At 53.6% G+C, this 27,031-nt stretch overlaps 14 protein-coding genes across 24 annotated transcripts; 4 read left to right on the top strand and 10 right to left on the bottom strand.

Annotated features, from left to right (window-relative positions):
• Window positions 1–96: 96 nt before the first annotated feature.
• Window positions 97–2,022, bottom strand: ABB37_09623 (hypothetical protein; the record flags this gene model as incomplete). The annotated part of the gene is made up of 1 exon (XM_015809200.1): window positions 97–2,022. The coding sequence occupies exon 1, from the start codon at window positions 1,897–1,899 to the stop codon at window positions 97–99; it is 1,803 nt and encodes a 600-aa protein (XP_015652136.1). The 5' UTR covers window positions 1,900–2,022.
• A 636-nt stretch (window positions 2,023–2,658) lies between these two features.
• Window positions 2,659–5,265, bottom strand: ABB37_09622 (hypothetical protein; the record flags this gene model as incomplete). The annotated part of the gene is made up of 1 exon (XM_015809199.1): window positions 2,659–5,265. The coding sequence occupies exon 1, from the start codon at window positions 5,035–5,037 to the stop codon at window positions 2,659–2,661; it is 2,379 nt and encodes a 792-aa protein (XP_015652135.1). The 5' UTR covers window positions 5,038–5,265.
• Window positions 5,266–6,534: 1,269 nt separating this feature from the next.
• ABB37_09621 (hypothetical protein) lies at window positions 6,535–9,820 on the bottom strand (the record flags this gene model as incomplete). Of its 3 annotated transcripts, none has more annotated exons than XM_015809196.1 (1): window positions 6,535–9,820. In XM_015809196.1, exon 1 carries the CDS (start codon window positions 8,953–8,955, stop codon window positions 6,535–6,537), a length of 2,421 nt encoding a protein of 806 aa, XP_015652132.1. In that variant the 5' UTR covers window positions 8,956–9,820. The 3 variants fall into 3 exon arrangements, with proteins under 3 accessions (XP_015652132.1, XP_015652133.1, XP_015652134.1); XM_015809197.1 differs by having other exon boundaries at window positions 6,535–9,778; XM_015809198.1 differs by having other exon boundaries at window positions 6,535–9,496.
• A 674-nt stretch (window positions 9,821–10,494) lies between these two features.
• ABB37_09620 (hypothetical protein) lies at window positions 10,495–11,133 on the bottom strand (the record flags this gene model as incomplete). 2 transcript variants are annotated; one of them, XM_015809194.1, is made up of 1 exon in its annotated part: window positions 10,495–11,133. In XM_015809194.1, the coding sequence occupies exon 1, from the start codon at window positions 11,077–11,079 to the stop codon at window positions 10,495–10,497; it is 585 nt and encodes a 194-aa protein (XP_015652130.1). In that variant the 5' UTR covers window positions 11,080–11,133. The 2 variants fall into 2 exon arrangements, with proteins under 2 accessions (XP_015652130.1, XP_015652131.1); XM_015809195.1 differs by having other exon boundaries at window positions 10,495–11,130.
• A 529-nt stretch (window positions 11,134–11,662) lies between these two features.
• Window positions 11,663–12,246, bottom strand: ABB37_09619 (hypothetical protein; the record flags this gene model as incomplete). The annotated part of the gene is made up of 1 exon (XM_015809193.1): window positions 11,663–12,246. Exon 1 carries the CDS (start codon window positions 12,143–12,145, stop codon window positions 11,663–11,665), a length of 483 nt encoding a protein of 160 aa, XP_015652129.1. The 5' UTR covers window positions 12,146–12,246.
• An 893-nt stretch (window positions 12,247–13,139) lies between these two features.
• ABB37_09618 (hypothetical protein) lies at window positions 13,140–15,585 on the bottom strand (the record flags this gene model as incomplete). The annotated part of the gene is made up of 1 exon (XM_015809192.1): window positions 13,140–15,585. Exon 1 carries the CDS (start codon window positions 15,111–15,113, stop codon window positions 13,140–13,142), a length of 1,974 nt encoding a protein of 657 aa, XP_015652128.1. The 5' UTR covers window positions 15,114–15,585.
• Window positions 15,586–16,206: 621 nt separating this feature from the next.
• ABB37_09617 (hypothetical protein) lies at window positions 16,207–17,166 on the bottom strand (the record flags this gene model as incomplete). Its single annotated transcript, XM_015809191.1, has 1 exon — window positions 16,207–17,166. Exon 1 carries the CDS (start codon window positions 17,020–17,022, stop codon window positions 16,207–16,209), a length of 816 nt encoding a protein of 271 aa, XP_015652127.1. The 5' UTR covers window positions 17,023–17,166.
• Window positions 17,167–17,915: 749 nt separating this feature from the next.
• On the bottom strand, window positions 17,916–18,350 carry ABB37_09616 (putative mitochondrial hypothetical protein; the record flags this gene model as incomplete). Of its 2 annotated transcripts, none has more annotated exons than XM_015809189.1 (1): window positions 17,916–18,350. In XM_015809189.1, exon 1 carries the CDS (start codon window positions 18,222–18,224, stop codon window positions 17,916–17,918), a length of 309 nt encoding a protein of 102 aa, XP_015652125.1. In that variant the 5' UTR covers window positions 18,225–18,350. The 2 variants fall into 2 exon arrangements, with proteins under 2 accessions (XP_015652125.1, XP_015652126.1); XM_015809190.1 differs by having other exon boundaries at window positions 17,916–18,323.
• Window positions 18,351–18,772: 422 nt separating this feature from the next.
• ABB37_09615 (hypothetical protein) lies at window positions 18,773–19,458 on the bottom strand (the record flags this gene model as incomplete). Its single annotated transcript, XM_015809188.1, has 1 exon — window positions 18,773–19,458. Exon 1 carries the CDS (start codon window positions 19,403–19,405, stop codon window positions 18,773–18,775), a length of 633 nt encoding a protein of 210 aa, XP_015652124.1. The 5' UTR covers window positions 19,406–19,458.
• Window positions 19,459–19,959: 501 nt separating this feature from the next.
• ABB37_09614 (putative Poly(A) export protein) lies at window positions 19,960–21,080 on the bottom strand (the record flags this gene model as incomplete). 2 transcript variants are annotated; one of them, XM_015809186.1, is made up of 1 exon in its annotated part: window positions 19,960–21,080. In XM_015809186.1, the coding sequence occupies exon 1, from the start codon at window positions 20,980–20,982 to the stop codon at window positions 19,960–19,962; it is 1,023 nt and encodes a 340-aa protein (XP_015652122.1). In that variant the 5' UTR covers window positions 20,983–21,080. The 2 variants fall into 2 exon arrangements, with proteins under 2 accessions (XP_015652122.1, XP_015652123.1); XM_015809187.1 differs by having other exon boundaries at window positions 19,960–21,065.
• An 876-nt stretch (window positions 21,081–21,956) lies between these two features.
• Window positions 21,957–22,442, top strand: ABB37_09613 (hypothetical protein; the record flags this gene model as incomplete). Of its 2 annotated transcripts, none has more annotated exons than XM_015809185.1 (1): window positions 21,957–22,442. In XM_015809185.1, exon 1 carries the CDS (start codon window positions 22,008–22,010, stop codon window positions 22,440–22,442), a length of 435 nt encoding a protein of 144 aa, XP_015652121.1. In that variant the 5' UTR covers window positions 21,957–22,007. The 2 variants fall into 2 exon arrangements, with proteins under 2 accessions (XP_015652121.1, XP_015652120.1); XM_015809184.1 differs by having other exon boundaries at window positions 21,970–22,442.
• A 256-nt stretch (window positions 22,443–22,698) lies between these two features.
• Window positions 22,699–24,063, top strand: ABB37_09612 (putative acidocalcisomal exopolyphosphatase; the record flags this gene model as incomplete). Of its 2 annotated transcripts, none has more annotated exons than XM_015809183.1 (1): window positions 22,699–24,063. In XM_015809183.1, the coding sequence occupies exon 1, from the start codon at window positions 22,897–22,899 to the stop codon at window positions 24,061–24,063; it is 1,167 nt and encodes a 388-aa protein (XP_015652119.1). In that variant the 5' UTR covers window positions 22,699–22,896. The 2 variants fall into 2 exon arrangements, with proteins under 2 accessions (XP_015652119.1, XP_015652118.1); XM_015809182.1 differs by having other exon boundaries at window positions 22,789–24,063.
• Window positions 24,064–24,774: 711 nt separating this feature from the next.
• ABB37_09611 (hypothetical protein) lies at window positions 24,775–25,484 on the top strand. 2 transcript variants are annotated; one of them, XM_015809181.1, is made up of 1 exon: window positions 24,775–25,484. In XM_015809181.1, exon 1 carries the CDS (start codon window positions 24,847–24,849, stop codon window positions 25,024–25,026), a length of 180 nt encoding a protein of 59 aa, XP_015652117.1. In that variant the 5' UTR covers window positions 24,775–24,846; the 3' UTR covers window positions 25,027–25,484. The 2 variants fall into 2 exon arrangements, with proteins under 2 accessions (XP_015652117.1, XP_015652116.1); XM_015809180.1 differs by having other exon boundaries at window positions 24,778–25,484.
• Window positions 25,485–25,863: 379 nt separating this feature from the next.
• Window positions 25,864–26,546, top strand: ABB37_09610 (putative mitochondrial hypothetical protein; the record flags this gene model as incomplete). 3 transcript variants are annotated; one of them, XM_015809179.1, is made up of 1 exon in its annotated part: window positions 25,864–26,546. In XM_015809179.1, exon 1 carries the CDS (start codon window positions 26,031–26,033, stop codon window positions 26,544–26,546), a length of 516 nt encoding a protein of 171 aa, XP_015652115.1. In that variant the 5' UTR covers window positions 25,864–26,030. The 3 variants fall into 3 exon arrangements, with proteins under 3 accessions (XP_015652115.1, XP_015652114.1, XP_015652113.1); XM_015809178.1 differs by having other exon boundaries at window positions 25,867–26,546; XM_015809177.1 differs by having other exon boundaries at window positions 25,907–26,546.
• Between the last annotated feature and the right edge of the window lie 485 nt (window positions 26,547–27,031).

Raw genomic sequence — 27,031 nt, 5'->3', positions numbered from 1 at the left:
GAAGGAGGTGAGCCGCGACGCGCCCCACGTCCATCATTTGGAAGAAGAAGTAGTAATAATAATAAAGAACATAGCAGATAGTTTTCTGAACGGAGTTTACTCAAGGTGATGCATCTGGCAATACACACCGCGCAGAAGCGGATCAACCACCGGCATCCCGGCCACCGCGAAGACGTCCTCTTCGCTGCTCAGCAGCAGCTGCTCTACCACCTCTCGATGCAGCGGCGATGCAGGCTCCATCGCCGGCGAGTCTGCACCCGGCCTCTTCACGGCATCTTCTGTGAGCACTGGTTCACCAGCTGTGTTCAACGTCGTCGCAGCAGCCGGGCTGTCGTGGTGCGGGCTGACGCTCCGTTGCGAGGCGACGCACTCGAACGCTCCGTTCATGTTCAGGTCCACGCCGCGCGCCAGCGCCTGCAGCGTGACGTGCGCGGTGAACGCCGGCGGACCCGTCAAGAACAGATGTCGTGTGGCGCGTGCGTGACATGGGCTGAAGAGCAAATTCACTCGATGCAGCTCGAGACGCGCCAGCACGTGTGGATCAGTGCATTCGATCGGAGGCACCTGCGTCGGACACCGTGTGTCGTAGCGCACCGACACGGCAACCGGCTGCCGACGGCACAAGAAGGCAGGAGTCAGCAGCGGGAGCTGTCCAGCAACGATGTAGCCGCACTGCACCAGCTGCTGGATCGCGCGTTGGGTGCGGTGCGCAACCTGCGGGCTGACCACATCGGACGCCGCAAAGGCCGTCACGCAACTGCAGAGCTGCTTCCTTGGTGCCGCGTGCTCTTCACCTGGGCGCCGCCGTTGTGGGGCGGCGTGGACATCGCCCATGGCGTCATCACCTGCCCTCCCATTGACATTCAGCGTTTCTGCAGAAGAAGCCGCGGCGGTGGCGGTGCTGGCGTGGGGGGCGGGGGCCGGGATGGGGATGGTCAACGCATCCCGATGCAACGCCCCGGTTACCCTGCGAGAGACGGCAGCCGATTTGTGTGCCACCGGCGAGGCGGCCGACGTGCGCTCTTGCTTCTTCGCGCTCCACGACCGGGGCGGCCGCTCTTCTTGTGCCTCTTCTTCCTCCTCTTCCTGCTGCTGCTGTGAGACGCTTGTGTCGCCCGTGGCACGCATCGCCTGCACCGACTCCACCGCACGCGTCGCCTCCTCCGTCAGCGAGATCAAGTAGTCGGCGTGCGTCGCCACCGGGCAGCCACGGCGCATGGCCCCGGTCAGCGCCACCTCAAACCCGTAGGGGCCGAGTAGCTTGGACAGCAGTGACGCGTGATGCACGGCAGCGTCGTACGTCACATCATCATGAAAGGGGTAGAAGGGGATGGGTGGGAGGAGGGTGCGAGGTGCGTAGAGGGGCACCAGGCGATGGGGTGGGGTGAAAGCCACGTCGCCCATGGAAGACAACAACGCGGAGACATGAGCGGCTTGTGAAATCGAAGAGCGCAACGACGATGACGTTGACGATGATGCGGGTGCTGATTGACCGCTTCCAGTGGATTCTGAAGTGTTCTGCTGTGGAAGAGGAGGGAGACGGTCGGACAGCCCACTGAGCAGCTGCGTGATTGTTCGTCGTTGCGCGCCGTGCACGGGCTTCATCGTCGTTTGATTAGTATGAACATCGCTGTCCTGCTGCGTCTGCTGCCGCGGTTGGGGAGCATCTCGAGGATCGTGGAGTTGTGGCTCATGCCGCTGCGGCTGACGGCGAGGTTCCAGCGAGCACTCCTCCAGCGCCACTCGTGAGAGGGCCAGGGCGTGAGCCAGACGGTACAACTCCCGGCGTTGACCTCGCCGAGGAGCGTAGAGGCCCTCGTCGGCGCACAGGCCGGCCTGCAGGAGTAGGCATTGCACGTGGAAATGATTGGCAGGGTGCACCGCAGCGGGTATCTTCATGATACGTATATAGTGTGTGTATGGGTGTGTCGGAGAGTCGCAAAGGCGCACGCAGCTAGATGTGTATGCAGGTTGCAACGCCGGGTGGTCGTGTGCTGTCGATATGTCGGGGGTTGGTTGCCTGTGAGAGGAGAGCGGAGTAGACGAAGAGTAATATGGAAACAACAGAAAAGAAAAGGAAAAGAAGGAAGAAGGAGGGAGAAGCGTCTCATTGCATTACGACACGCAGCTATCATAAGCTTGTTGCTGCTGCTGCTGCTGCTGCTGCTGCTGCTGCTTTTTGCTATGTTTCCCTCTCTCTCCTCTTTCCACGCGTTGCATCGCTGTGCGATGCAGCCAATCCGCGATGTATTTGCTTTCTCCTTGACAGAGCGCAGGATGACACAACACGGCCACGTTTACCGAAGGAACCGCGGGCAATATTTTTCCGTTCACAGATACTGACGTATATATATATGTATATGTATTATGGTTGTTCTCTCTTGATTTTCACCGCTTAACCTGCGCATCCGTAGCAGATGTCGACAGCCGGAAGTATATGTATATATAATAATCGAAGAGTGCTGTACATCATAGACGGTGTCTTCGGGTGCTTTCGCCCCAGCCGCGGCAGTAGGAATCCGCAATGCTACTTCGAGAAAAATAATACTAAAAATAATACCAACGTAGACGGTTGTGTGTTCAAGGAATGTACATCACCGGGGTGAGCAGCGAAAAGAGGCAAAACGACAGCCTGTGTGTGATCCTCTCTCTCCTGCATCAACTCGTCAAAAGCCGGCGCACCGCCTGCGAACCACACCCCGCCGCTGGGTGCGCCACGGCCTCGGCGTGCGCTCGCAACGTCGGCAGCTGCCGCTGCAACGGAGGCGGGGCATCGAGCCGCAGCAGCGTTGCCCTCAGCGTCGCCCACTCCGCCGTGTGCACGAGGACGTCGAGCGCCGCCGGTTCCATGTCCATGGCGGCTCGCATGTCGCGCACCGTCTCCCAGTCCCGCTCCAACAGCGCAAATTCAGCGCGCACGTCGGCCAGATTCGCCACCGCCCAATCGCGTTCGCCGGCGAGCAGAAACTGCAGCTGCCACGACCCGCCGGCGCGTTGTTCGAGCGTGGCGTAGCGTTGGTCGTAGAGGGCGGCCATGGCGTGCAGACACCGACAGCGCTGCTGCAGCGTAAGCGTGCACTGATCCACGAGGCGGCACTGAACAAAGTAATCCTCGTCTGCCATCCGTCGCTGATGGGCCTCGCTGACAGAGAAGAGGGAGTGAGCGACCGTGTCGGCGTCCTCCAGCAGCTGCGCGAGCAGCACGGCGTGCTTCTCGCACTCCACCACGCCCTCGTGCCGCACCTGGACAGCCCGTCGCAGTTGTTGATGGCTCGTCTCGAGTTGGGCTAAGCTGACCTGGTCCTGCAACAGCGCCTGCGCGGCTTCTTCGTACTTCATCTGATCCACAAAGCACGCCTTGAGCGCTTCGCGGACACGTCGCACGTTCTTCTCCTGGAGCGCCGCCAGTTGTGTCAGCTCCGCTTGTCGACGTGCGATGGCGGCCTGCAGGCGCGCCTGGTCCGGCGCAAACTTCTCCTCCATCTCCGCCACCGCCGCCAAGGTGCGCCGTCCGTTGCGGGTGAGCAGCTCCGAGCAGGTCCGCGCCTCGGCCTTCATGCGAGTCAGCGTCGCCTCGCACGCCGCACGGCGCTCCTCCAGCGTGCGCTGCGCCACCGCCTTTTCCGCCATCACGGTGTCGTGCAGCGTCGTGCAGCGCGGCACGGCATCGGCGAGGAAGCGCTTGCACGCGTCCAGCTCCGTCAGCAACATCGTCCAGAGCGTCTCCGCCGTCGCCCAGCGCTCGCCCGTGTCGGTGATAAGGTCCTCCTCCACGTTCTTTGCGGCATCGCGCCCGTCCGGCGTGACGGCGGTGGGCCGCTGCTCGTGAAGAAACGCGGTCAGCCTCCGTGCGAACTGCTCGACCTGCCGATACGCCGCGACCTGCCCGGCCTCGACCGCCGGCGCTGCCCGGTGTTGCGTCGCACAGGCCTGCAACACCGCCCGGGCCTCCAAAAACGGGCGGTGCAGCGGTACTTTGAAGAGCACCGAGCTGCGCAGCCGCGCCTCTAAGTCGGGTAATTTCGTCTGCTGCACCTCGCGCACATCGCGCAGGAGGAGCGTCGTCCACTTCGGGAAGGTGTCACGTTCGCGCTGCAGCGGAGCGAAGATGCGTCGCAGTGGGTGCGGGCGGGCACAGGGGTCGAGCAGGTCCTTTGTGTCCGTCGTCCACGCCTTGGCACGCTGCAGCTGCGGCGCGGTTGCCGTGACGTGCACCGCCGCATCCACGGTGGGTGCAGCGCTCGCCCCGTCGCTCTCGCCGTCTACGCCGTCGCTGTCATCGTCTTGATCCGCGTCTTGTGCTGTTCGGTGCGGCGTGATGGCGGCGGTGGCGGCAGCAGTGCCTTCCTGTGGGTCTTCCTGCAGCACAGAGAAGTCAAGCAAAATGTGCTCGTCGGCGGCGCCGTTGTGGTGCGGTTGCTGTGCGGCCGCCGCCGCCGTGCTGGCGCCATCCGCCGTGGCCGGGCCCCCGACCTCCAAGCCGTACCGCGAAACGATATCCGACGACTGCCAGTACAGCTTCGACCGCACCTCGTCACGCCACGCCGCCGTCTCCTCCGTCAGCGCCGTCAAGCGCGCACGACGGTCGTTGTTGCGCTGGATGACGCTCTCCACGCTCTCCCACGCCTCCGCCACGGCCCCGCGCAGTCGCTCGGTGATGCCGCTCTCATCAGTGAGGAAGGTAGAGAAGTTCTCGGTGTAGGGGGCGGGAGTGAACGACGTCCACAGCACTTGCTGCAGGTCACGCTGCTGCTGCGGCTGCGGGGGTGCTGAGAAGATGGGAGCGGGCTCCCCAGCACCGTCGCGGTGCGGCCCCTCAGGCCCGGTTTCGAAGAGGCTTTTCAGGTAAGCGACCGGGGGCGTTACCACACACGGAGGCGACGGGGTCGCTGTTTCCGCCGCCTCCACAGCAGCGGCGGTGTGGTCCTTCGCCTTCGCACCGTTGCCGACGTCATCGTCGTCGTGGCGAACGGGTTGGAGCTGCTCGAAGAAGTAGGACGAGATTCGCGTCGGCTCCGGCCGCGGTGGACGCTGCATGATGTCCGTTTTAAATGAATATATATATATATATATGCCTTACCTTTCTGCGGACCACCGGGAAAAGAAACAGACGATGCTAAGCCGTTTTTCGTTGCTGCTCTTCTTCTTCTTTTTCACGACCGTCACGGTGGGCGAGAGGTACGGTGGTGTCGCAGGAAAGGGCGGCGGCAGCAGGCGGCCAGTCTCCAACAAACACTGCCAATACAAGGAGAGATGGTACGAGCTTTATTGCAGAAAACAACAAGAAAAGGAAAAGGAAATACAATTGAGAAGGACGAAGGGGAGAAGGGGGAGAGGGGTGGAATGATGATCGAACACAGAAAGGAAAGCGTGACGCAGCGAAGCACCAACACGCTGAATGAGCTGCTGATCTCCCTCTCTTTTCCTTGCTTCTCTCGCTCCACTTGCTGTGTATTCACACGGGTTTCTTTCCTTTGTCTTCTTTCTTCCTGGCGGGAGAGAGAGAGAGAGAGAGAGACAGCGAACGAGACATGAAGGATGGAGCACCGTCCTCGCTGGTTTGGAAAATCCAGCTCGACTCCTCGCGACTCTCATCGAGGAGGGAGAGAAGAACGACGAAGGAAAAGAAAAGGACGTTCATAAACATCACTGCACCCCGTGAATCGAATTACTTTATCCGTGTCCTTTCTTCTTCGCTCATTAAAGGGTTGATGTCAAATGCACACTGCTGTAACACACATAGGAGACTCTGCAGAGGGGAGTCTCTTGCAGACTCGGGTCGTCTGCATTTCCACCTCGAGGGGTTGGGGAGGGGAGGGGCGAAAAAACCTCCAAAGTGAGGAGGGCGGGACGGCGGAGCAACAACACCCAAAGAAGCGGCCTCTCCTGGAGAGGAGGTCGGCGAGAGGGGAGGGGAGAGGCGGGACGGGGAGAGGGAGAGCGCACGGCACGGAGCTTCCGATTCATCTCCCCTCGTGATTTCCTCCCGTTGCACAGCTGTCAGAGCAGTAACAATGAAAGGGACAGCCGAAAAAAAGGGGGTGCGTACACTGCTGCAACTGCTTCTTCTTTTTTTCCTTTCCAAAAGGCGCGTCTTCGCCCTCGCGTCACCGAATCAACCGCTCCGGCTCTCCTCCCTTCGAATCGTTGTTCCGTCCCCACACGACCCCATCTGGCGCACGCGTCGAGCGCGGCGTGGACTTTTCTTTCGCTGTGCGTATGTGTGCTCCGTCGCCTACGCCGCGGCCAGCACCGCGACGGTCTTGCTCTCCGAAAACAAAAACCAGCAATCCAAAAAATAAAGAGGGGGTTAAAACACTTTTTTCCTTTTAAAGGGAAAAGATGGGAAAATGAAGGGCGCCGTCACCGCGGCGTAGAAGAAAAAAAGGGAGGGGGAAAAGGCCAAAGGAGGAAAGAGCCGGTACGCATCGCACCCCTCCCTCCACCCCCCTCCTCGTATATTCACTTACAAAGCGAGGCAGAGAGAGAGAAAGACACACGAAACACCTTCGCGTGCGGACACGCCTGTCCTCGCTAGTAGGGAAACAACGCCAGTTCACTGCTGTGGTGGCACCACAACGCACCGCCTGGCGCGCGCGACGCACTCAGCAGGACGGACCAGATAAAGGGTCCAAAGAAGTCGTAGCTGTGCGGCGATTCCTCGTAGCTGTACACCAGGTCCACGGAGGCCCCATCCGAGCCGTTCCTACCGGGCCCCGGCGAGCGCGACGCCGTCGCCGCCGTCGTTGTTGACACCATCGCAGCACCGTTATCCCCTCCGTTGGGTGCACCGGCCCCACCAAACCCACTCGTCATCTCAATCATGTTCGCGTTGTTGTTTCGGCTGCTGCTGCCGCCGCCGCCGTTGCCTCCGTCGGCCCCCTCCGCGACGGCGCTGTCCTGACGCTGCCCACGACGCAAGATTGCGATAATCTCCTGCGGGTTCTGCGCCTGATCCGAGCTCGCGATGTCGGCCTCGCAGTTCCTAATCATCTCCACAACACCCATCAGCAGCTGCTGCGTCGGGGCCGCAAACGGGCGGCCCGCCTGCGCCGCCGCCTCGACGTCGTCGATGATTTTCCCACGCGCGTAGAGCAGCTCGTAGACGAGGTATTCGTTGCGGCGGTCCGCCCCCCGCAGCAGCGCCTCCACGCCGTCGATCACGGTGCGCAGCTGGCGGACGTACATGACGACGATCTCCTCCAACGCCTGCGCTTCTTCGGCGCTGACCTTGCTGCCCGGGAACGATTCTTTCAGATCACTCGCCTCCGTTGAACCGGCCGCCTCATCGCTCGCCGCCTGCAGCACCGCCCCGGCGCGGAGGATCTTCCGCAGCACGAGGGTCAGCAAACTCGAAACGCGCTGCGCGGTGTACGGGTCCATGTCGTGAACGTACGGCGCGAGGTTCACCAGAGAAGGCGCGAAGACGGCGATGAGGGCTTCGTTCCGCTCGTTGAAGCCTCGCAAAATGCCCAGCGCGAGAACGACCGTCGCGAAGGCGCCCACTGGTGCACTTGTGTCGTAGCGCTCGAGCAGATGCCCCGGCTGGCACGGCGTGCTGCACAGCAGCCGGTTCACTACACAGTCCTGCGAAAGCAGCACTAGGAGAGTGCCGGACATGAAGTTGATGAAGGGGTAGGAGAAGATTCGCAGATGGTAGACGAGGCGGCCGAGGACGGCGGGCTGCAGAGCGTCCTCCGCGGGCTTCGCCGTCGACCCGGCGGCGGCGGCGGCTGTGCAGGTGCCACTGCTGCTGCACATCAATCCTGGTCGTGAACCGTCCTTGCACGTCTTATACGTCAGCTCCAACAGCTGCTGCACCGCCGAGACGAACAACGCCGCGTCTTCGCTCAGCACCGTGTGCAGAAACGTGCGGTGGTCGTTCAAGAGCACGTACAACAGTATGGACATCTCCGGGTAGCGGGTGATCTCGCGTCGGATGACGGCGAGGAGCTGCACGAAGGCCACCGGCGTGCCGTCGTGGAGCGCGGCGAGGTACTCCAGGGCCGGATTGCGGCCGCCGCCCTTCTGGTGGACGACCAACACGCAGAGCAGCGCAGCGGCGTGACGCCCTAGCTGCTCCCAGCAGCTGCAGCTACCGAGCAGCACCGCCGCCGCATCCTTCGGTTCGACGGTGCTGCCATTGCTGCCATTGCTGCTGCTCGTGGCATTACCACCCGCGCCTCCGCTGGGGGGCGGGTTCACCTGGGGTGCGTTGGAGCGCACCTCGACGTCCAGCACGTACGGAACGGAGTGCTTCCCTGACCCACCCGCCGCGTCGCCCGCGCCGCCGCCACCGAAGACCTGAAAGAAGTTTCGCATCGACGGTTGACACCCTTCGTGGTAGAGCAGCGGCGGCGGCGCTTGCCAGTCCGACTTCCCCCACTCAACGACAATCGTCAGCAGGGTGTCGAGCAGCTCGTGCAGCCGTGGCGAGGACATCATCAGCTCGGTAAAGAGGTCCATGGTGTCCTCTCGAAATTCGGTGCTGTGGTGCAGCGCAGACGAGGTCATGGTCAGCAGCAAACGTAGCACTTCCAGATGCAAGAGGACGGTGCTCGAAGAGCGTGGGACCTGAAGGAGAACCGCAAAGCACGTCTTGCACAATAGCGCCGCTGCATCCTCTTTCACGAGGTCATCCGACGAGGAGGCGGGGGCTGGTGCGCCGTCCGCGTTCGTTGCCGCTCCTGCCGTCTCCTGTCCGCCCGATTCGAACATTTCCACCAGCACCGCCGACTGCGCCTTCGTGAAACGCAGAACGTGTCGCAGCAGCAGCTCTGTTACGTGCAGCAGCGCCGGCGCCGACGCGTCCACCGTGTCATTCGGCTTCTCCAGCACTCCACGGAGCACCGAACTGCACAGCTGCAGAAGCCAGCGCAGCTGTCCACGTTGGGCAACCGCACCAACGACTTCGCCTGCTGTTGTGTTTGCCGTGGAGGCGCGGAGGACCGCCATGGCGATAGGCTGGGCCTCTCCGCTCAGCTCAGCGCCACCACAGAGATAACGCTCGAACTGCTTTACCTGGGCGAGGAAGGCCGGGGCCGCGGGCGGGGAGGCGGCGGTCAACGCCTGCGTGAAGTACGCGGCGGCTTCCTTCTGCTGTGCCGCCCCCATCTATATATATATATATATAAAGATTGATATATAAGGTTTTTATGTTGATGCTGTGGTGGATCGAAAATATTTTTTAAAAGCGAATTTGTGTCTTGTCGTCGCAGCTTTTACCTTTAGTTGTTTGTCGTGCTTCACTGCTTTCCGAACCCTTCCACAACGTTGTCTGCGCGTGGGATCCCGTTACACGATAACTCTACTGCGCTGTCGTTGTTTGCTCGCAGACGGGGTGAGTCAGAAGGTAAGGTAGAAGAGATAAAAGAATCGGTGTCTATCACCGCTAAGTGCGTGTGTGTGTTTGCGTGCCTGAAAGTGGAATGGGAAAACACTGGAGGCGTTTCAAATAATGAAAGAAAGAGCTGCAGACAGCAGCACCAACGCTGCTGTGTGTGTTTGTGTAGGTAAATCAATGAAGGACAGAACGAAAGAAATGGGGAAAAAAGAACACGCTTTTCCGGCTAGTAAGTTTGTGTGTTTTCCCTCTTTTTCTCTTCTGCTTTTGTAGTTCGATAGAGTTCGACGCCTCCGCCGCACCATCAAGCACGCGCGCAACCTCGAGGTAGAAAAGAAACAATAATAATAGTATTATTAATATATTAATAATAATATGGCGGCGTATTCCTTGTTTCCACAATTCCGTATGAACGATATTCTCTGCAAATGAACTGGGGCGTGAAGCGTCGTGTAAGTTAGAGGCCACATACACGCTCACAGAGAGAAATATATATGTATGTATGAAAGAAGGAAATAAAGGTTGCGAGGAGTTCGAGATGTGCTCAGCAGAAAAAGGACGGATGTGCCACTAAATTGGTTGTCTTTTTACGCATCAGCGAAATACCTGGAAACTGCCGCGTGTGCGGCCTCCACGCCCCACCGGCAACGCGTGCCGCAGAGTTCTTCACCATCGTGAAGGGTAGGAAGTGAATGAAATACGCAGCGATGCTCTCCTGCTTCTTCTGGCTCTTTCTCTGCCTCGCGCGTGTGCTCGCTGCGAGGACGCCGCAAAGCCGCCAAGTTGGAGGCGGCAGTCGCACCGCGGAGAACGCTGATGAGCCTACTTGGTTGAACCCAACGAGCATCATTTGAATTTATTTGTTTTCTTTGACGGCTCGTCATCCCACCGTGGCGCACCCCCTTCCTCCTCCTCCGTTGCAGCAGAGGCCCGAACTCAGCAAACACACAGAAGAGTCGCGGAGGAAGAAGAGAAAAAAAAGCCTTGCACGCGGTAGAACACCGCGGCACATGAGTTTCAAAACAACACCGACACTCCGTAAAGGTGTGGAGGACACGACAACCCAAGGGCAACCGCAGACACACAGACAGTGAGAGAACGAGGGGAGGGAGAGGCACCAACGAGAGCCAACGGAAAAGGAAAAAAGGCCTTCACTCCTCCACCCGCCCACGCCGCGACGCCTTGCGCTGCTTCTGCTCCTCCTTCCGACGCTCCTGGCGATTACGCGGGGCCGCGCTGCCGCCGGCCGCCGCACCACCGTTGTCCTGCGCGCCGGGCTGGCCACCTTGACCACCACCTCCAAAGTACATCGACGCCAGCGGCCGCAGCACCGTCGTCCACAGCTTGTACAGGAGCGTCGCAGGCACCGGGAGGTAAAAGACGAAGAAGGCGGGGTGCAGAATACAGAAGAGCTGCACCACCCAGCACACCCACAGCATGTCCTGCACGAAGGTGTAGTAGCCGAGCTCCGTCGGATTCGACGCGTCGATGCAGTCGAGGAGGTCCCCCTCCGGGCTGAGCGTCGGCTGGGCTAGCTTGTGCAATGTGCGGTAGGCCGCGTACTCCTGGCCGGCCCAGAAGACGATTGCCAGCAGGTCCGTGAAGGACGGCAGACCACCACGGCGGTGGAGAATGGCAAACACGTAGAGGGCGTTCACGGCCGCCGTGATCGCCGCGAAGACGCGCATGCGAGCGTTGTTCGATCGCAGGTTCTTCTTGGCGGTTTCCTTCGCCATTATGCGGCCTTTTTCTCCTCCTTCTTTTGTAGGTACGATGGAATGAACTCTTCTACGCGTTGTTTTTTCGTTAGTAGTGGTATTGTGAAATGGAGAAGTCAAATGTGTTGCACGCGTAAGAGAGGAGGAGGAGGAGGAGGAGGAGAGAGAGGAGGAGATGAAGTCGAATAGACGCATACTTCAAGGCGATCGCACCTTCTCTTCGTTCATATTTGCATATATATATTTATATGTCTATACTGGAAAGAGAAGCCGTAAGTCCTCGCGGGAGGGGGCAGCGTTGATCTACGTTACGTGTCCATTGCAAATGAACATGGTAGAGCAACATCAGCATTTGAAAAAAAAGAGAGAGGCGCGGCGACACCACAAAGGAAAACAATTTATTCCATTAAAGCAGTATAAAGAACTACGTTCTCCCCCATTCGTCTTTGCACACGCTTTACAACCTAGTCTGTGAAGAACACACCCAGCTATCCTCACCGCCGCAGCAGCAACCGGCAAGCACGTAGAGCATTGGAGCAAACACCGTTACAGGTGCTCCTCCATCCCTTTTTTCTCTTTTCTCCCTACTTCCTGCTTACTATTATTGTCGTCCGTGGGGGCCACCGGCACGGTCGCTGCTGCCGTACACGTTCTTCGGATCCGTCACGCCGTAGCCCTCGGGTCTGCTGTACTGGTCACCGTTAAAAGGGTCAATGAAGTAGATGCTGCCACCCAGCACGAAGAGGAGAAAAACAGAAAAGATCCGATTCAGGTACTCCGCACGGTCGACGGCCTCCTTGTTCGACTTGTGCAGCTCCGCCGGCATCCGTTGCCGGCGCGGGCTCTTCGCGAAATCCTCGAACATCTGCTCCGGCCCGTCATCGCTGCCGTCGCGCTTCTCGCGGATTTTGTCGTAGAAGGAGCTGGTGCAGCACCCAAGAGCGCTGACCGAGGTCGACGACGACGACAACGACGACGAGCAGCACGCAGCGCCACGCGGGGCGATGACGGACGCAGCGAGACGCAGCTGACGCCGTGCGTGCAGGGCTGCGGTGCAGCTCCGACAGGGCAGGGATGTGCGCATCACCGCAGCGACAAGTGCGGGGATAAATAATACTACTAATAATAACAGTGTTGTAGCGGCTGAGGTGTTCTTCTTTCTAGCTGGACGGCGATTCTGGCACTTTTCACACATATATATATATATATACATTCGCAGGCGCACGACACGAAAGAGGCAGAACAAGAGAAATGAGGGGGTATGAAAGAAGAAGGGAGGAGACATGGAAAGGCCGATGCGAGTGCTGGCCGTCGTGTGCCAATGCCGACAACGCAGCTCTGCTTTGTCTTGCATTGTATTAACCCTTTCAAAATCAGCACGAGTGCAAACATACAAAAGACGCAGACGCACATCACGCACCGGCACGTGCTACTGCTTTCCTGCCCGTTTCATCACTTCGATTTACCCGCCCCACCCTGCGAAGGCGCGAACCAAGGCGATGGGAACTGCAGCACACGCACGTCATCATCATTATTATTATTATTATTATCTTTTGAATCTGAGAAGAGGAAAGGAGAGTTGACGTCTTCATTGCCGTGTTTCCTCGTGTGCTTTTCCTTGCAGGTGTCTCAGCAGGAAGTGAACATCAACGCGTACAAACACGCACCGTTCTCTCAGCACATACGCACACAGACTAATAATAACAGAGGCATACGCTGCTTTGACACCCTCTCTCTCTCGCTCTATGATCGAACCCTCCTAACGCGAATTGAAGGGGGGCTTAGGCGACAGGGCGTTGTCGCCGTCGTCGCCCCCCGACGGGGAAAAGCGACTCAAAAGGAATCAAACGAGCAAGCAAGCGGATGACGCGCTCGGAGATATACACAGAGAAAACAAAGAGGCCATACGCGACGGAGAAAAGACAGAAAAATAAAAAGAAAAACAGTTGAACGAGCAGAGGAGAGGGAGGAGACACGCCGGCGGGGTGGGATGACGGACAACTCCCACACCCACACCCACACATGCAAAAACCCTAGGCTGTAGGTGAGAAGAATTCTCATTTCATTGCGAGGTGAGACTAGTCCAAGCGGCGCGACTTTACTGCGTGTGGCTGGCCCACCTCTCGCTGAAGCTCACCAGGCGCCAGTTTGGCATTGCTGATCGTCTGCATCTGCTGCGTGATGTACTGTGTCACTGCCTCCAGCGACGACCCCGCCACGGACGTGGACGGGGAGGGAGACGCGGCAGCACCAGCGCCAGCAGCAGATGACGCCACCGTGAACAGCGTCTCTTCCATCTCTCGCATGCGGGTGTCCACGCTTTGTTTAATGCGCACCAAGAAGGCTTCCTCTACGCCTTCCGACTTACCGAGCGACTTCGCCAGCTTCTCGCGCAGCCGGTCCACCTCCGCCTTCAGCAACGCCCCCAGTGCCTGCACATCGTCCAACTCCCCGTTTAACGCCTGCACGCACTCCGCGGCGCTCTCCTTCAAGACAGCCTCGGACCGCCGCACCACCTCCATGTCTTCGCGAAAACTGGCCTCATATTGATCCCGCTCCCGCGCATTCCCGCGCCGCAGGTCGTCTAACTCGCCCTTCACGGCGTCCACGGCACGCTGCACGTGCGCCTGTTGCTCCTCGCGGTAGCGCGCCGCCTTGACGGAGGCCGCGCGGTGCACCTCCGACAAGAAGTTCTCTTCGCCACCGTTTTCTCCGCCCTGCGCATCGTCTGCGGCGCCTTCTTCTTGACTCCGACCTCCTCTTCCTCGGGGCTCCTCCTCTGTGGCGCGACGAGAGCTCGCGCGAGGGCGACTACCGGCGTTTGACGACGACGGATCCCGTGTCCCCTGTGCTAGCCCTGAGTTCGAGGGGGAGCTATGAGGTGCTACCAACGCCGGTGGTCGGACGCGCTGCACGACGCGGCGCGGTGCGTTGCGCTTCCGCTCCCCCACCCACTGATGCACGACTGAGGTGCGCAGCTCGTGCATCGTGGCGCGCGTCATGGAGACGAGCAGCTTATCGCGACCTTCGCCCTCCACACTCATGACGAGGGCCAGTTTCGCTGGAACAACATAGAGGCGTAGCTCGAGCTTGTGGTCCTTGGACAGCTTCACGGAGCGCACGTGCTCATACGGGATGGTGAGGTAGCCGCCGGTGGCGCTGCTACCGGTCAGCAGCACCACTAGCAGCAACGGCGAGAAGTAGATGGTGGTGGCCCGCGAGACCGCGACACCATCCACCTCCATGTGCAGCACCGGAAAGGCGACGACGCGGTCGGGGTGCTCGTCGCGGTTGTAGTTGTCCAGCAGCTGGTGGATGCTCAGCAGCAGCGTACTGTCGTTTGGCAGCTCCTCGATGCCGCGCAGCAGGTAGGGGCTAAGACCGGCGGCTGACGAGGACGCCTGCACGTCGGTCAGGAAGCTGGCTCTGTGCTTGTACAGCCTGTACAGCACCTCCACGCACTGCATCTGGAAGAAGAAGTCGGAGGCGTTTTCGAGGCAGACCGCGATGACGGCGCACTCGGGACCGAATCGACTCTTATTCGCCGGCGACCCCCGCAGGAGAGAGATCAGCGCGCTGCAGCAGCTGCGGTGCACCCGGTAGTCATCCCCGTGCATCTCGAAGTCTTTCATGTAGCCCAACAGCGTCTTGCCCAGACCGCCACCGAGGCGATCCTTCAGCGCTGCGGAGCAGCAGAAGAGCTGCAACACCTTGAAAAAGCACTCCACATCAAACTGGAGACGCAGAGCCGCGGCTTTGCGCGAAAGCAGGTGAGAGGTCAACTCGCAAAAGAGGTCCAGGCAGGTGCCTTCTTCTGCCATGTGAAGAAGACCTGCGCAGACCTTGTCAGGTTGCACCTCCCCCGCGTCCCCAACAATGGAAAGCAGCACCTCCAGTGGCAGGGGCAGCGTAAGACGGGTGCAGTAGAGGCACTTGTTGAGGATGACCTCGAGGTTCAGCGAGACAAGCTGCACGTCACTAGGGCCTTGAATAGGAGGGCACTCGCCGATGTCGTCCGTCGGTGAGTTCAAAAGAGCTTCGAGCACGGACATGACGACGTCTACGAAACAGGGAGGTACGGAATAACAAGCACGCGTGGCTCTGCTTTTTCTTGGCTTTCTTTTCCAAAAGGAGCGAGGAATACGGCACGCCTTCTGTACTGTCTTTTTTCTATTTTTTCGTTTGACTTGTCTTTTTTTTTTTGGGGGGGGGGGAGGAGGGCTCACAAGCAGACGAGTCCGCTCCTGTTGCTCCTCACTTGTCAAGACGGCACCCTGTGAAAGCGCGGTAACAACGGAAAAAGCGAAGAGCAAAAAATGTAGAAGAACACCGCAATAACGACAGTGGTCTAAAAGAAGCTAAAAGAAGATAACGTTTCTATTCTAAAATGTATGTGCAGGCCGAACAGAACCTCTCGTCTGTATGCTCATGAAATTGTACTAGTATGCAAAGGGAAAGAACGCACGAATGCGTTGATGCTGATCACGACAAATCGAGTGCTTGTCAAGACGGTGCGAGGAATCTGGACAGACAAGAAAACGTCAACAGCAAAAAGAAGAAGAGGAAGAAAAGCAGATGCGTGGCATTCCATGTCTCTTGCTTTTTGCGAAGTTCACATCTTCTTTTCGTTTCCCATTTCTTTCTGGCTATCCAGTTCTGTAAATAGAGCGCGTATGGGGGGTGTCATGCGTAAACCTGAACTTGCTGCCACCTCCCAGAAAGAAAAAGGAAAACGTGGGGGGCAAATAGAGCGCAGACACCACAGACGAGTACTTGCATTCAACATCACCCCCACCCCCTTTCCTTCATGTGCATTTCGCTTCGTTTGTTTGCTTCGTGGAAGTGCTTGAGTTTCTTTCTTTCTTTAGATCCGTTGAGGTTGTGAATAAGGGCGAAGAAAAAAGGCGAGTCGATCGGGGAAAAAAGAAAGCAGAAGGAGCAACCGGAAAAGATACGATGAAAAAAGACGCAATAAACAGAAAGGCGGAAAGTGAGCAGCAGAGGAAGCCAAAAGCAAAAATTGTGAAGGAACACAACAACAATGATAAAACGAATTAGCGCGAGAGAGAGAGAAAGGCGAAGAAGAGAAAAAAAAAAAAGCGATTGACACACCCTTGCAATCTCTTCTCGTCTGGTGTCTTGCTGTTAGCACGCAGAGGAGGCTCTACGAAAGCCATAGGACTCCAGCGCAATTAAGCCTAGATTGTAGAAGACGATACCCAAGCCAAGCGAAGGGATAATGTCCAAGACGGCGTAGACAATGAGCATTGGCGCTGTAAAGCGACGCCGGCCTCGCACGTACACCCCGCAAAGCACGTTCGCGTGAACCAAGAGGGTGAGCAAGGAGGGACTGAGAAGGGAGCCCGGGGTAGACGCCGGATCTACAACAGTGCAGTGCGCAAGAGCGGCAGCAACGGAGAGAAGAGCGGTGGCCACAACGCTGAGACGAGTCATCATCGACTTCTGATGCCGCTCGTTGAAGAGCTGCAGCGCAAACATCATCATGGAATAGTTGTTCTCGTTTGCCGGGCTCGCGTGCACACTTCGGGAGTGCCGCTGCAGCGCGTCTGCGCTCAGCGATCGAGGAAGGGAGTTGGGTAAAGGCCGTGTTTGCATCAGCAGCAACGGTGGCGCCGACTTTCGCAAGCGTGCCTTTGACGATAACTGCACCGCAGGGGCCGAGAACGAAGGTATCGAATTCGGTGCCGCGTTGTGAGTGATGGCTCTCGCTTCGCCACAGCTATCTTTAGCAGGAAGAGGCGGTGAGGATTTGCAGTTGATTGCGCTTTCCCCGCCTTCTGACACTACGCGTACAAGTTCTGGATACTCTTTCTCCAGCTTTCCTATCTCGTCTTCCGTGAGCGGGTCTGATTTTCCAGACAAAGCCAGATTGGCGCGTTCGCGCAGAAACGCTGTGTAGCGGCGTTTTGCTCGCTGCATTTGCGCTGCCGCCGTCTCCATTTTTTTCTTTTTGCTCGGGGTTGTCCCAGTGTCTTGGTTGAAACTGCAACCTTCAATGCTTGCCGACTGCACGGTGGGCGTTGATGTGGTTGTCCTGAAGTCAAGAAGCGGAAGATGTGCCTGACGCAGTTTCAGTTTGCAGCTTATGAAGCGAAAGAAGAGTTGGAGAAAACAGATTTAGAAAATAATGGAAAGGAAAAATTTTCAGGTCGAACTGCCTCCGTTGGTAGCAACGAAAACCAAGCTTACTGAATGGGAAAGCAGCGAATCGCGTGGATTGTGTCAAGTTGGAAAAGAAAAACAAAGGCGGCTCTTCGAATCGTAGATTTCCATTTGTTTCGAAACGCCCGCAGACGTACACGAGTCCGATTACGGTCTTTTCCCTGTTTCTTCAGCCACTCCACGCACTACGTACTCGTTTTAAGCAAACCTTCGTTTCCCTCCTGTTCTGAATGCCATCACAATATGCTCTACCTTTCGTAAGTCGTCTTAAATGTCAGTGGAGTTGAGTGGCGAGATGCGTTAACCAACTTAGTGGCGACGAGGGAATCAGTTGATTAACAAGAGTTAGTATTCATATATATAAACCCACAATGAACTAATAGGTAGCTTTAGAATCCGACACTGACTTTTGACGTTTTTCTTATTAATCTTCTTTGGGGGGCGGAAAAAATAACAACTCAAGGCATTGAACGAGTTACGACAGTTGCACCATCAGTCATAAAACGGCGTGCTTTTCTCCGCGGAGAGAAGCAGCCTAGTCCTTCCAACTACCCACAACGCCCCCAAAATGCATATGTAGCAGCAGAAATATGCGATTCTCTCAGTGAGAGTGAGTTGCATGGAGGACAGCACTAGCACAACCACACACGAAACCGTAACCATACAATCCTCTACTCAATCGCTTTCTTTTCGGTGGGGTTGCTCCCTCCAGTCAGTTTCCCAAGAGTCCAGCGGCCCAGAGTGACCGCCTGGACAGTGCTGTTCGTGGCGTGGCACAGAAAGAGAGGATAGTTGGCAGGCAGAATGGAGACTGACCACCGCATGAACAGCATGCTATACACGCAGAGAACAGAAGTCATCACAGGATCAATATCAGAAAGCGGGCGGGTGGGGAAGTTCATGATGCCGGCGATCGGGATCAGCCAGTTCGCTGCGGCACCGGCGTAACCGACCATGCGCACGACATTCTGCGACACCATTTTTGTTGTTGCTGTTGTTCTTCAATGTAGAGAGGAGAGCTATGATCAGGCACGCGGAAAGGAAATAGCCGAAGGAACTAAACAAGAGACGGAAAACCTGGTTTGATAAACCGATATGAACCGTCTGTTCAGGATTAGAAAAAGGAAGGAAAGATGTCAGAGAAAAAAAACAGCTGAGCAGTAAGAAAAGCATATTTAGGAGAAAAAGAAGAAATGAGGGAATACGCTTTTATATCACAATAATGGCGCTGAGAATCAAGGCAATGACACGAAGACACTGCTTTTACCGTTCTTTAAAAGTGGTGTCGGAGGAGACGAAAGAGTTCAATTGCATTGTCATACGATAGTGCAGTCGCTATTCCTCCACAAAATTCTTGTCATTTTATATCTTTTAAAATCCTTCTCTGAAGTGAGCAACTTTGAGAAGCCAGAGCTACGTATAGTGCGTTTCTCTCGTGTGAATTGATCAGGGAGGATGAGAGAACTACGCAGACAAAAAAAAAAAAGAACGTTCAATAACAGCAGCACTGACAAACATTACTCAGTCTCTACTTCTGTTTCTTCGACGTGACAGCATCCAGCATGCTATCAACGAGTTTGATGAACGGAGGAGGGAAGAAAAAGCCCGTAGAGCCAAAAAACTGTCCGTACTGGACAGTCTGCTCGTTTCGACTGTAAACGGTCGGCGGCGAAAAGAGCTTGGAGTTCCCAATGATCTGTGTCTCAAACTGAATAACGGGTATTTCAACGTTGTCCTGCCGGATGCGAATGCAGAGACGCTGATTTTTCAGCTTCACAAAACACGGCTTTTGCGCCCGTGATGAGTGAGAAAGTGCTTTGCCGGTGCCTACAAAAACAACGTCTTCACTGTGCTCCATGACACTACAGGCGTATTGAAACACAACTAAGGCAGCGAAAGCGGCAATACTTCCCAGTAGCCAAGCACCCGAAACGTTCGACTTGCTCATGACATAAATACCGGCTGCGCCACAAATTGTCACGACCTTGAGAAAGATGTTCTTAAGTGACGTAGGTTCTTCTTCGGCAACACCTTCGTAATCGAGATACTCTTGAAGGTTCGCGATGATAGCTTTTCTCACGCTTCCAAGGTCATGTACCTGGTAAGCGCGCACTTGTTTTGATTTCAGCTCGTAGCCAAATGAATACTGAGGTGGAGACATCGGGGAAGAAAAACAGTGAAAGTATGCGAGAATGTTTTTTTTTTTTAGTAACTGTGAATATAGTATTGTGACAGAGTTGATGTGGTAGGAGTTTTGTTTTTTGTTGCGCCAGCAGATAGCATGAAAAAGAAAGAAGAGACATATTAACAATGCTACATAAAAAAAGAAGAGTTCACTACCTTAAAAAAAAAACATAAAAACTATTTTGGTATTTAAAGAGATTACCATGCATTTCTAGTGAATACCGTAGACAGCAAAATAAGAAGAGACAGTCAGCACCTACCAACGAAATGTCCGTAAACTTTTTTATGTTCATTTTCTTTTTTTGTTGTTAAGTGAAAAACCTCATCGTAGTATCGCTTGTCAAACGAAAAGAAAAATGCTCTTTTCGACCTCGACAAATAATTTGTCAAGCTGACTCAATCGCCATTCACAGCCAGCCCCGTCTCACACACGCGTCTTCCAACATCAAAGAATTAAAAAAGAATAAACCCACCAAAAAAAGTCTAGTGCATGTGCGATAGTTCGTACATCTGTCGATGCTGATTGAAACATCAAAATCCAACAGTGCGAATGTGAACCGATGTAGACTGGTTGCGATATCCGCTCTTGCCCATTGCCCAGTCATAGCTATGAGCATAAGCAAGCAAGGACCCGTCTCCGCTGATGTCGCCAGCGGATATGGGAATTGGGAGGTCATTCATCTTCTGCTCACATTGTAGTGTCTTGATTATTTTTCGTTCACCTCGATTGATGACTGTAATGTTGCCGTCTCCTCCTCCGGAAAAGAGAACGGGCTTTGAAGGGTGGTGCACACAGAAGTTCGCCTGGTTCAAAATGTAATGGTTTTTCTCCGTTCCGATGTGTGCCTTAAACGTGCATCCCGGTTGCTCCTTCATGTTGACAAAAGACACGCGACCTTCCGACGAGCCGACACCGACACCGTCGTACTGAGGGGCGCAAGTGACGCATCGAATATTGAATTTCATTACATCCGGGACCTTCAACTCGCTAACTTTTTGCGATGATTGCAAATCGTAAATGTGTACAAGTCGCCCCGTTGCAGCAGCCATCATCGGCACCGTCTTTTGTGCATCTAAGGTGAAAATGGGCTCACCTAAATTCTGCTCCATCACAAAATTCTGCTGCCGCAAATCCCACCATCGCAGCTTTCCGTCCCAGCTACCGGTAATGAGCACCGAGCTCATTGTTTGCGGAAGAGTTACGTAATCAAGACAGCTGATGGGGAGATCGTGTGACGCCACCACGCTTTTTTGATCGGAATTCAAATCCCACATCACGGCTGTTTTCGTGCATCCGCCGTAAAACACGCGCCCGTCTGGAGAGAAGGATATACCAAGCAGCGGGCCATCATGTGACGAAGTCCATGTGGGCTGCGAGATGACTCCACCCGATGCATCTCTTCCCACCTGCCATACCGAACAGCTGCCGTCCCACGCTGCGACGCCAACTAAGAGCATCGGACATTCTTTTGGTGAGAACTTCACGCAGCTCACACAATCTGACGTCGTTGCAGATAGCGTGTGCGCTGCTCCAAATCCTCCAACCGTCGACATTGTCGCTGAGAAAAGAAAAAGGCACCTTCGAAGTGGAGTTTTGGACGAAGCCGAGTACAGGCCGGTAAAGGTCACGGAACACTTTTGCTCAACTTACTGCCGTAGTGTTATTTGGGCACAAGAGCCAGGAGAAAAAGGCAACGATAAGAAGGGAACATAACAGAAGGAACACGCGGAGAGAAACAGGAGAAAAGTGGGCAAAAACGCACCGTCGCAACGAGCAGCTTCGGCCACGAAAATTTGGATTCTGGTTTCATTTTCGTGCGAGAGAGAACCAGAAAAAAAAAGCAAATAATAATCTAAGGTTTGCAATCGTTTTGAGCTCCGCAATCATATGAGGAGATGCAACAAATTCAATTCTCTTTCAGCAGGTGAACCTCAACAACGAATCAACACGCTGGCTTGTGACAAACGAGTTTTATGCCCTCTTCTAAACATTTTATGTGTTTTATGGTTGTGTTTTGTATAACAAGGAGGACGAAACGGGCGCACCACAACCGGAATAGAAACAGTTACAAATTTGTTCAGTTGGGCTCTTCTGGCTGGGCAGACGAAGAGCACGATAGCCCAACGATTATGAGCAGCAACACCTCGTTGTCTATTTGGCGATTTAGACTGTGCGCACGACGCCACATGCGGTATCGGCCACAAAACACACGACGCCACGTGTGCGAAAAAGTGGTGGGGGCGATCGCGAGACCTGGGGTGTGGCAAGCGCTGCTTTTGATCCCTCCATTGGTTTTCCCCCCTCCCTCACCTTCACCTTTATAATTACCTCACTGTGCTCTTGTAGAGTTGCTGCATGAGTCTTTAAGGTTTCACTCAAGTTCTGCAAGGTGTGTGGCACCTTGTTAGCCGCGTCAAAGGCTCCCCAATATTTGTGAACGGAAGCGCACTCTCCAACACTCAACTCGTTCCCCTATCTTTCGAACCTTTGTTCTTTTGGTACTTGCCTCTTCAACTCTAACGTTCAAGCTTCACACCGCAGCCCCCAAAAGATACGACAACTTGATGAAGGAAAAGCCATGCTCATTCGTCGTTTTAACACTCCTCGACCGGCGGCAGCGTACACGCGAAATGTTTCCATGAAGAAGCTCGTCATGGAATACGGCGCTCCATTAGCCTTGTATTATTTCATCACAAATGAGCTGCTGGTGTGTGGCCTCACCTACTTGCTGCATTACGGCTATTTTGGCAAGGAGGATCTGATAGACTTTCTCGAATCGGTGGGTGCTTCGAGGTACATCAATCTAAAGGCTGTCGAAGGTAAGAGCTGGTCATTCTTCGATGGTCGCGTAGCTGTTAGCGCTCGGTTGGTAGCGAATTTTACTGCCGCCTCAGTTTTTATGTCCTTATGGACACCTCTCCAGGTTCCCGTTTGCATCGCAACCTACCCTTTCATCCGTCGCTCGGCACAATGGATTCTGCGAAAACTACCTGTAGCAAAGGCTACTGAATAAACGACCTCGTCAACAATAATATTCACCAATTAAAACGGACTCTATTTACAAACGAATACCAACAATAATTATAATAAACTCTTTCAGTTAATTCTGCGGGAAAAAAAACTAATAATAATGCAATTTTGGTTGCATCTGCGCGCTGTTGCTCGTTGTTCTATTATGATGAAATCGGTTTCTAAAAGAAAGCGTCTTTATTTTCCTAATTTGCTCGATTTTTCGTGTTCTTTTTCTACGAGCCTCAAATGATGCTATAGTGAGAAAGAAGCACAAGACGACTAATATCTATTTTCGTTCTTGCTGCATTTCTTTTTCGCTTCCAACATTTTCTTCTCTTACCTGTGCAGAGTTTCTGAATTACCAGAGAAGTCATTTTTTTCTGTGTGTGTTCTCAGCCCTTCAGCGTATACATATTTGTTGTCGTGTTTGTTGTTGAATGAAAAGTACACCTACAATGGCGAGCGTTATTAACGAATTTTTGCGCGAATGCATGTCGAAGGTGGCCAGCAAAGTGCGCCCTCTTACTGTCGTGCAGGGCAATGAAGGTGGGGATATGGACAGCATTGTGGGTTCGATTTACTTTGCGCTGCTGTTGGAGAAGTCGAATAGATGGAATGTTGAAAACCCTGTCCCCGCGATCAACTTTCCACCAGAAGACTTGGTACTTCGCAACGACGTCGTAAAACTTTTTGAGGAAGTTGGTATAGACACCTCTCTGATCATGTCTGTTCAGAAGGGCCAGTCGCCAGACCGCTATATCGACCTTGCTGCATTGGATGCAAAGATTTACCTCTACGATCACAACAAGCTGACGAGCCGTCAAGAAGCATTTGACCACAAAGTAATTGGCATTTTGGATCATCACATGGACGAGAAGAAGCATACGGATTTCGCACCTCGCCGGCGACTTATTAAGGCTGTTGGGTCATGCTGCACCCTTGTTACAGAATGCTTCAACGTCTGCGAAAGAGACGTTCCGTGTCCTGAGCTGCTAGACGCCCCGATTATTCTGGACACCGTGAACTTTGATCCTGCGCAAAAGAAGGTCACCCCTGAAGACATTGCGATGCACCAGTGGCTCTGCAGGCGAATCGACGATGAAGACTACGACACAGCTGCTATATACAACAAGCTTGCTCAATGGAAGAACGATGTTCTGGTTCTCACTGTTGCCGAAAACATGCGACGTGATTACAAGAAGTTCGACTTCCCCTGGTTAGGAAAGAAAGGCGTGATGGTTACGGGAACCAGCAGTGTGCCATGCTCATGCCCGGAATTTCAAGAGAAATACACGGTGCCTCAAATAGTTGCAGAGGCAGTGAAATTTATTCGAGAGCGCCAACTGGATGTGCTTATTTTTGCGTTTGCAGGACACGTGGATGGAAAGCACTCTCGGGAAGTTGCATTTTGCGCAAAACCGGAAATTATGGAGGTGTTTGCACCGTTTATTGAAGATTCCTCTGATGGTATCGTTTTCTCGCTCATATCTGAATCCGCGACGGAAGACAAGTCCTACTCATATGCGTCTTATTCATTGAGCGATCCGGCAGTGTCTCGCAAAAAACTGGTTCCTGCTCTGCGGAAATTTCTTGCTGAAGGCGGATCTCGTAGCTTGCTCTGAGTAGATTCGGCGTAGGAAAAGTGGAGAATCTCAAATCAACTATTTGAAGGCAGTATCAAATGAAAATAAGACCAAACATCTCACATTTCTTTTTCCTTTTCGGGGTTCCAATTCCAGCTTGCAGTATTGTCATAATAGTTATTTTTCATGGTTTGGTGAGAGATCTTTATTATTATTATTATTTACAACGAAACAGCCTTTTGCAATCGCCCGGTGTTTATTCCGGAGCATTTTAATTCTTACCCAGCTTTGTTCGATATATATACGAAAGAAAAGACGGTGCAAAATTCCAGGTATGCTTTGGAATCTTGTACAAAAAGCGGCATGCTGAGTATGGTAACACTGTGGAAAAGGCAGAAATGCAAGTGCATCGCAAAAGAGAAGAGGACACAAAGCCGTTTCTTCCTGGCTATTTCTTTGAACTACAAAGGGTACTTGTCCTGAGAAGGAAGAGCAACTGCTATTTTGACAGCAAGTATATGTGTACCACCTGCATCTCCTTTTTTATATTTATGTGTCGTCGGACGGTTTATTGTCTTTGGTGACGCAATTGAGATAGTTGTACGTGGTTAAGGAAATGGCTGGATGCGCGATTATCAACTCCTCATCATTTCTCTTTCTTATTCCTAAAACTGCTTTTTCCCACTCTTACTTGTACAATTGCGTATTGATTCATTTTTTCTCCGTTTCTCTTTCTTTGTTCGCTATCTAGCAGCTACTAACCTCACCGCTACTATACACCCAACTGAACACACAAGAAAGGAACGTAAACAAACAAAGAAGATGACTCGCGGTAACCAGCGTGATCTCGCGCGCGAGAAAAACATGAAGAAACTGCAGGAAAAGAATAAAGTGCACCGCGACGATGGCCTTTCGGCTGCTGCGCGCAAAGAGGCTGACGCAGAGAAAATGCGCCAGAAGCAAGCTGCTGCGGAAGCTCGGAAGAACGGTGGCGGCTCGTGACTGACGACTCGCTCTGTTTGTAATTCCGTAACAAATTCCACTCACACGTAGTGCGTTTCCCTTATTTTTTTATGTTATTATTTCTTTTGCTGTTCGTTCGATCCAAGGCTTAAGACCATTGCTGGTCAACTGTGAAAACTGGCATTGATTTGGTAGAGGAAGTCGTTATCTTCTTTTCTATCCGTAATCATGTGTGGCAAATAATTGACAGCTGAGTGCACTCATTGAGGCAGAGCTTGTTTTTGTTGGGCTACACAACTCGAGGAAGATCAACTCATTGAGTAATGTTGCCACTAATTATTTGTGGATCAGTCATTTGAGGAGTTTTTCTGATGTGCGTGTGCCTATGCCTATGCCTATGCCTGCAAATGTGTGCATGCGTGTGGCAAACGTTTCAAAGGTAAGCGTTTGCTTTTGTGTACTCTTGATGGACATTATAAGCAACGAGAGAATAGAAGCCAAACAGTTATTGATTTACTGCAATGAAGGAAACAGCTCACAAGCCTCTTTTTGTGTGTCTGTGCCTCGACTCCCTTTTAAAACTGACGTTCTTGACACTTTTCCGGGTCTTTTTTTCCCCCAGAGACAAGTGCGTCATTGCTTTTCCTTTACTTGCTTAATAATATGTGTGTCTTCCCACATATTTCATTGTGTTTGCAAGCTATTGACGTTCACAAGAGAAAGCGTAGTAGTCGGAAGCAGTCAAATAAAAGTGCTTGTCAAATCTGCTTTCCGCGGTTAAGCAGGTTTTTCTTTTGCATTCACGAGCGTCTCTATCGCGTCCTTTGACAAGCCTCTCTCTCTTTCTCTCTTTCCGCTTTGTGTTTGTTCTAAATAGTAGTACATGTTGTAAATGTGGTTTGGGCTTTTGCTCTATTTAGGGAAACAAGACACGTCCTTCTTTAAGAGTATTGCGTGTTAAGAAAGGGAAAACCAGCCACCGCCATATTTGTTACTTTTTCTGAAACCCCCAAAACAACAACAGCAACACACAGCGCTAAAAAATGTCTTCCTACGACAAGTCTGATCAAATTGGTTACGATGAAACAGACAAGATTCTGAACGCTGAATTGGAGGAGATGATGGCCCGCACCCAGCCGGAAGTCCAACGAAATTTGCAGCACCGTATTCACGACGGCATTCTTGCTCGCATGAAGGAAGAGACAACGCGTAAGTGCTTCCCATTTATCCAGAAGTATGAACAATGTGTAAATAGTCAAAAGCCCTACAACATGAAAAGGTGCTACCCTCATCGCGATGCCATGAATGACTGCGCAAAGGAAGTGAATCGCGAGGAGAACTACCAGCGTTATCGTATCATGTACCTGCGTGGCGAGCTTCTCAAATACCATGAGAAGCGTATGGCGGGTAAGATGGAGGCGTTTAAAGTAAAGGCTCCTGATGCCATTAGGTCATGGAAGTATGATTATGCACCGAAGTATGCCCATATGATGGAGGACCTTGGAGAGGCGCCGCTCGGAACTGCTCAAGAAAACGCCACTGACGACAGCAAAAAGTGATAGCGCGGTGTTCTCTAACCACTTTCTCCTTTTTTGTTCTGCAGGCGTCATTTTCTGTTTTTGTATTCTCCGTAGCGTTTTCTCAGTGGGTAAAATTGATTCTGACAAGAAAAGAAACCCGTTTTTTTTCCTTTTCTTTGGAAACTGTCGATTTCCATTTTTGAGAGTTGGACTTCAATTGCTGCGAATCACGCATTGTTGATCAAAAAGTACCCTTTTTTTTGGAGGCGGTTGTTTAGCCCTTTTCTTTTCACCTTGTTTTGCGGTGACAAGTACGCTACCCATGAAGCCTGGGAGCTATCACAGAAATGAAATAAACAACAACTCTACCTTTTGCGAAGATGAGGATCTCTTCCATTGGGAGTCGTGTGTGAATGAGGCACCATGATTCCCTGCAAGAACGGAGAAGTTTCTCGTCGCACGTATTTATGAAGCGCTGTTTGCACGTTTAAAATGTTTTCCCTCCGTGGTTCGCAGCTTGATGT

The sequence above is a fragment of the Leptomonas pyrrhocoris genome, assembly GCF_001293395.1.
Source record: "Leptomonas pyrrhocoris isolate H10 chromosome Unknown, whole genome shotgun sequence".
In the NCBI taxonomy this organism is placed as follows: Eukaryota; Euglenozoa; class Kinetoplastea; order Trypanosomatida; family Trypanosomatidae; genus Leptomonas; species Leptomonas pyrrhocoris.
The sequence above is the reverse complement of the archived record's forward strand: the minus strand, read 5'-3'. Positions and strand labels throughout refer to the sequence as shown.

Bases quoted from the DNA above. Each gene is read 5' to 3' on its own strand.
- ABB37_09611 (XM_015809181.1), top strand. From the start codon at position 24,847: ATGACTCGCGGTAACCAGCGTGATCTCGCGCGCGAGAAAAACATGAAG.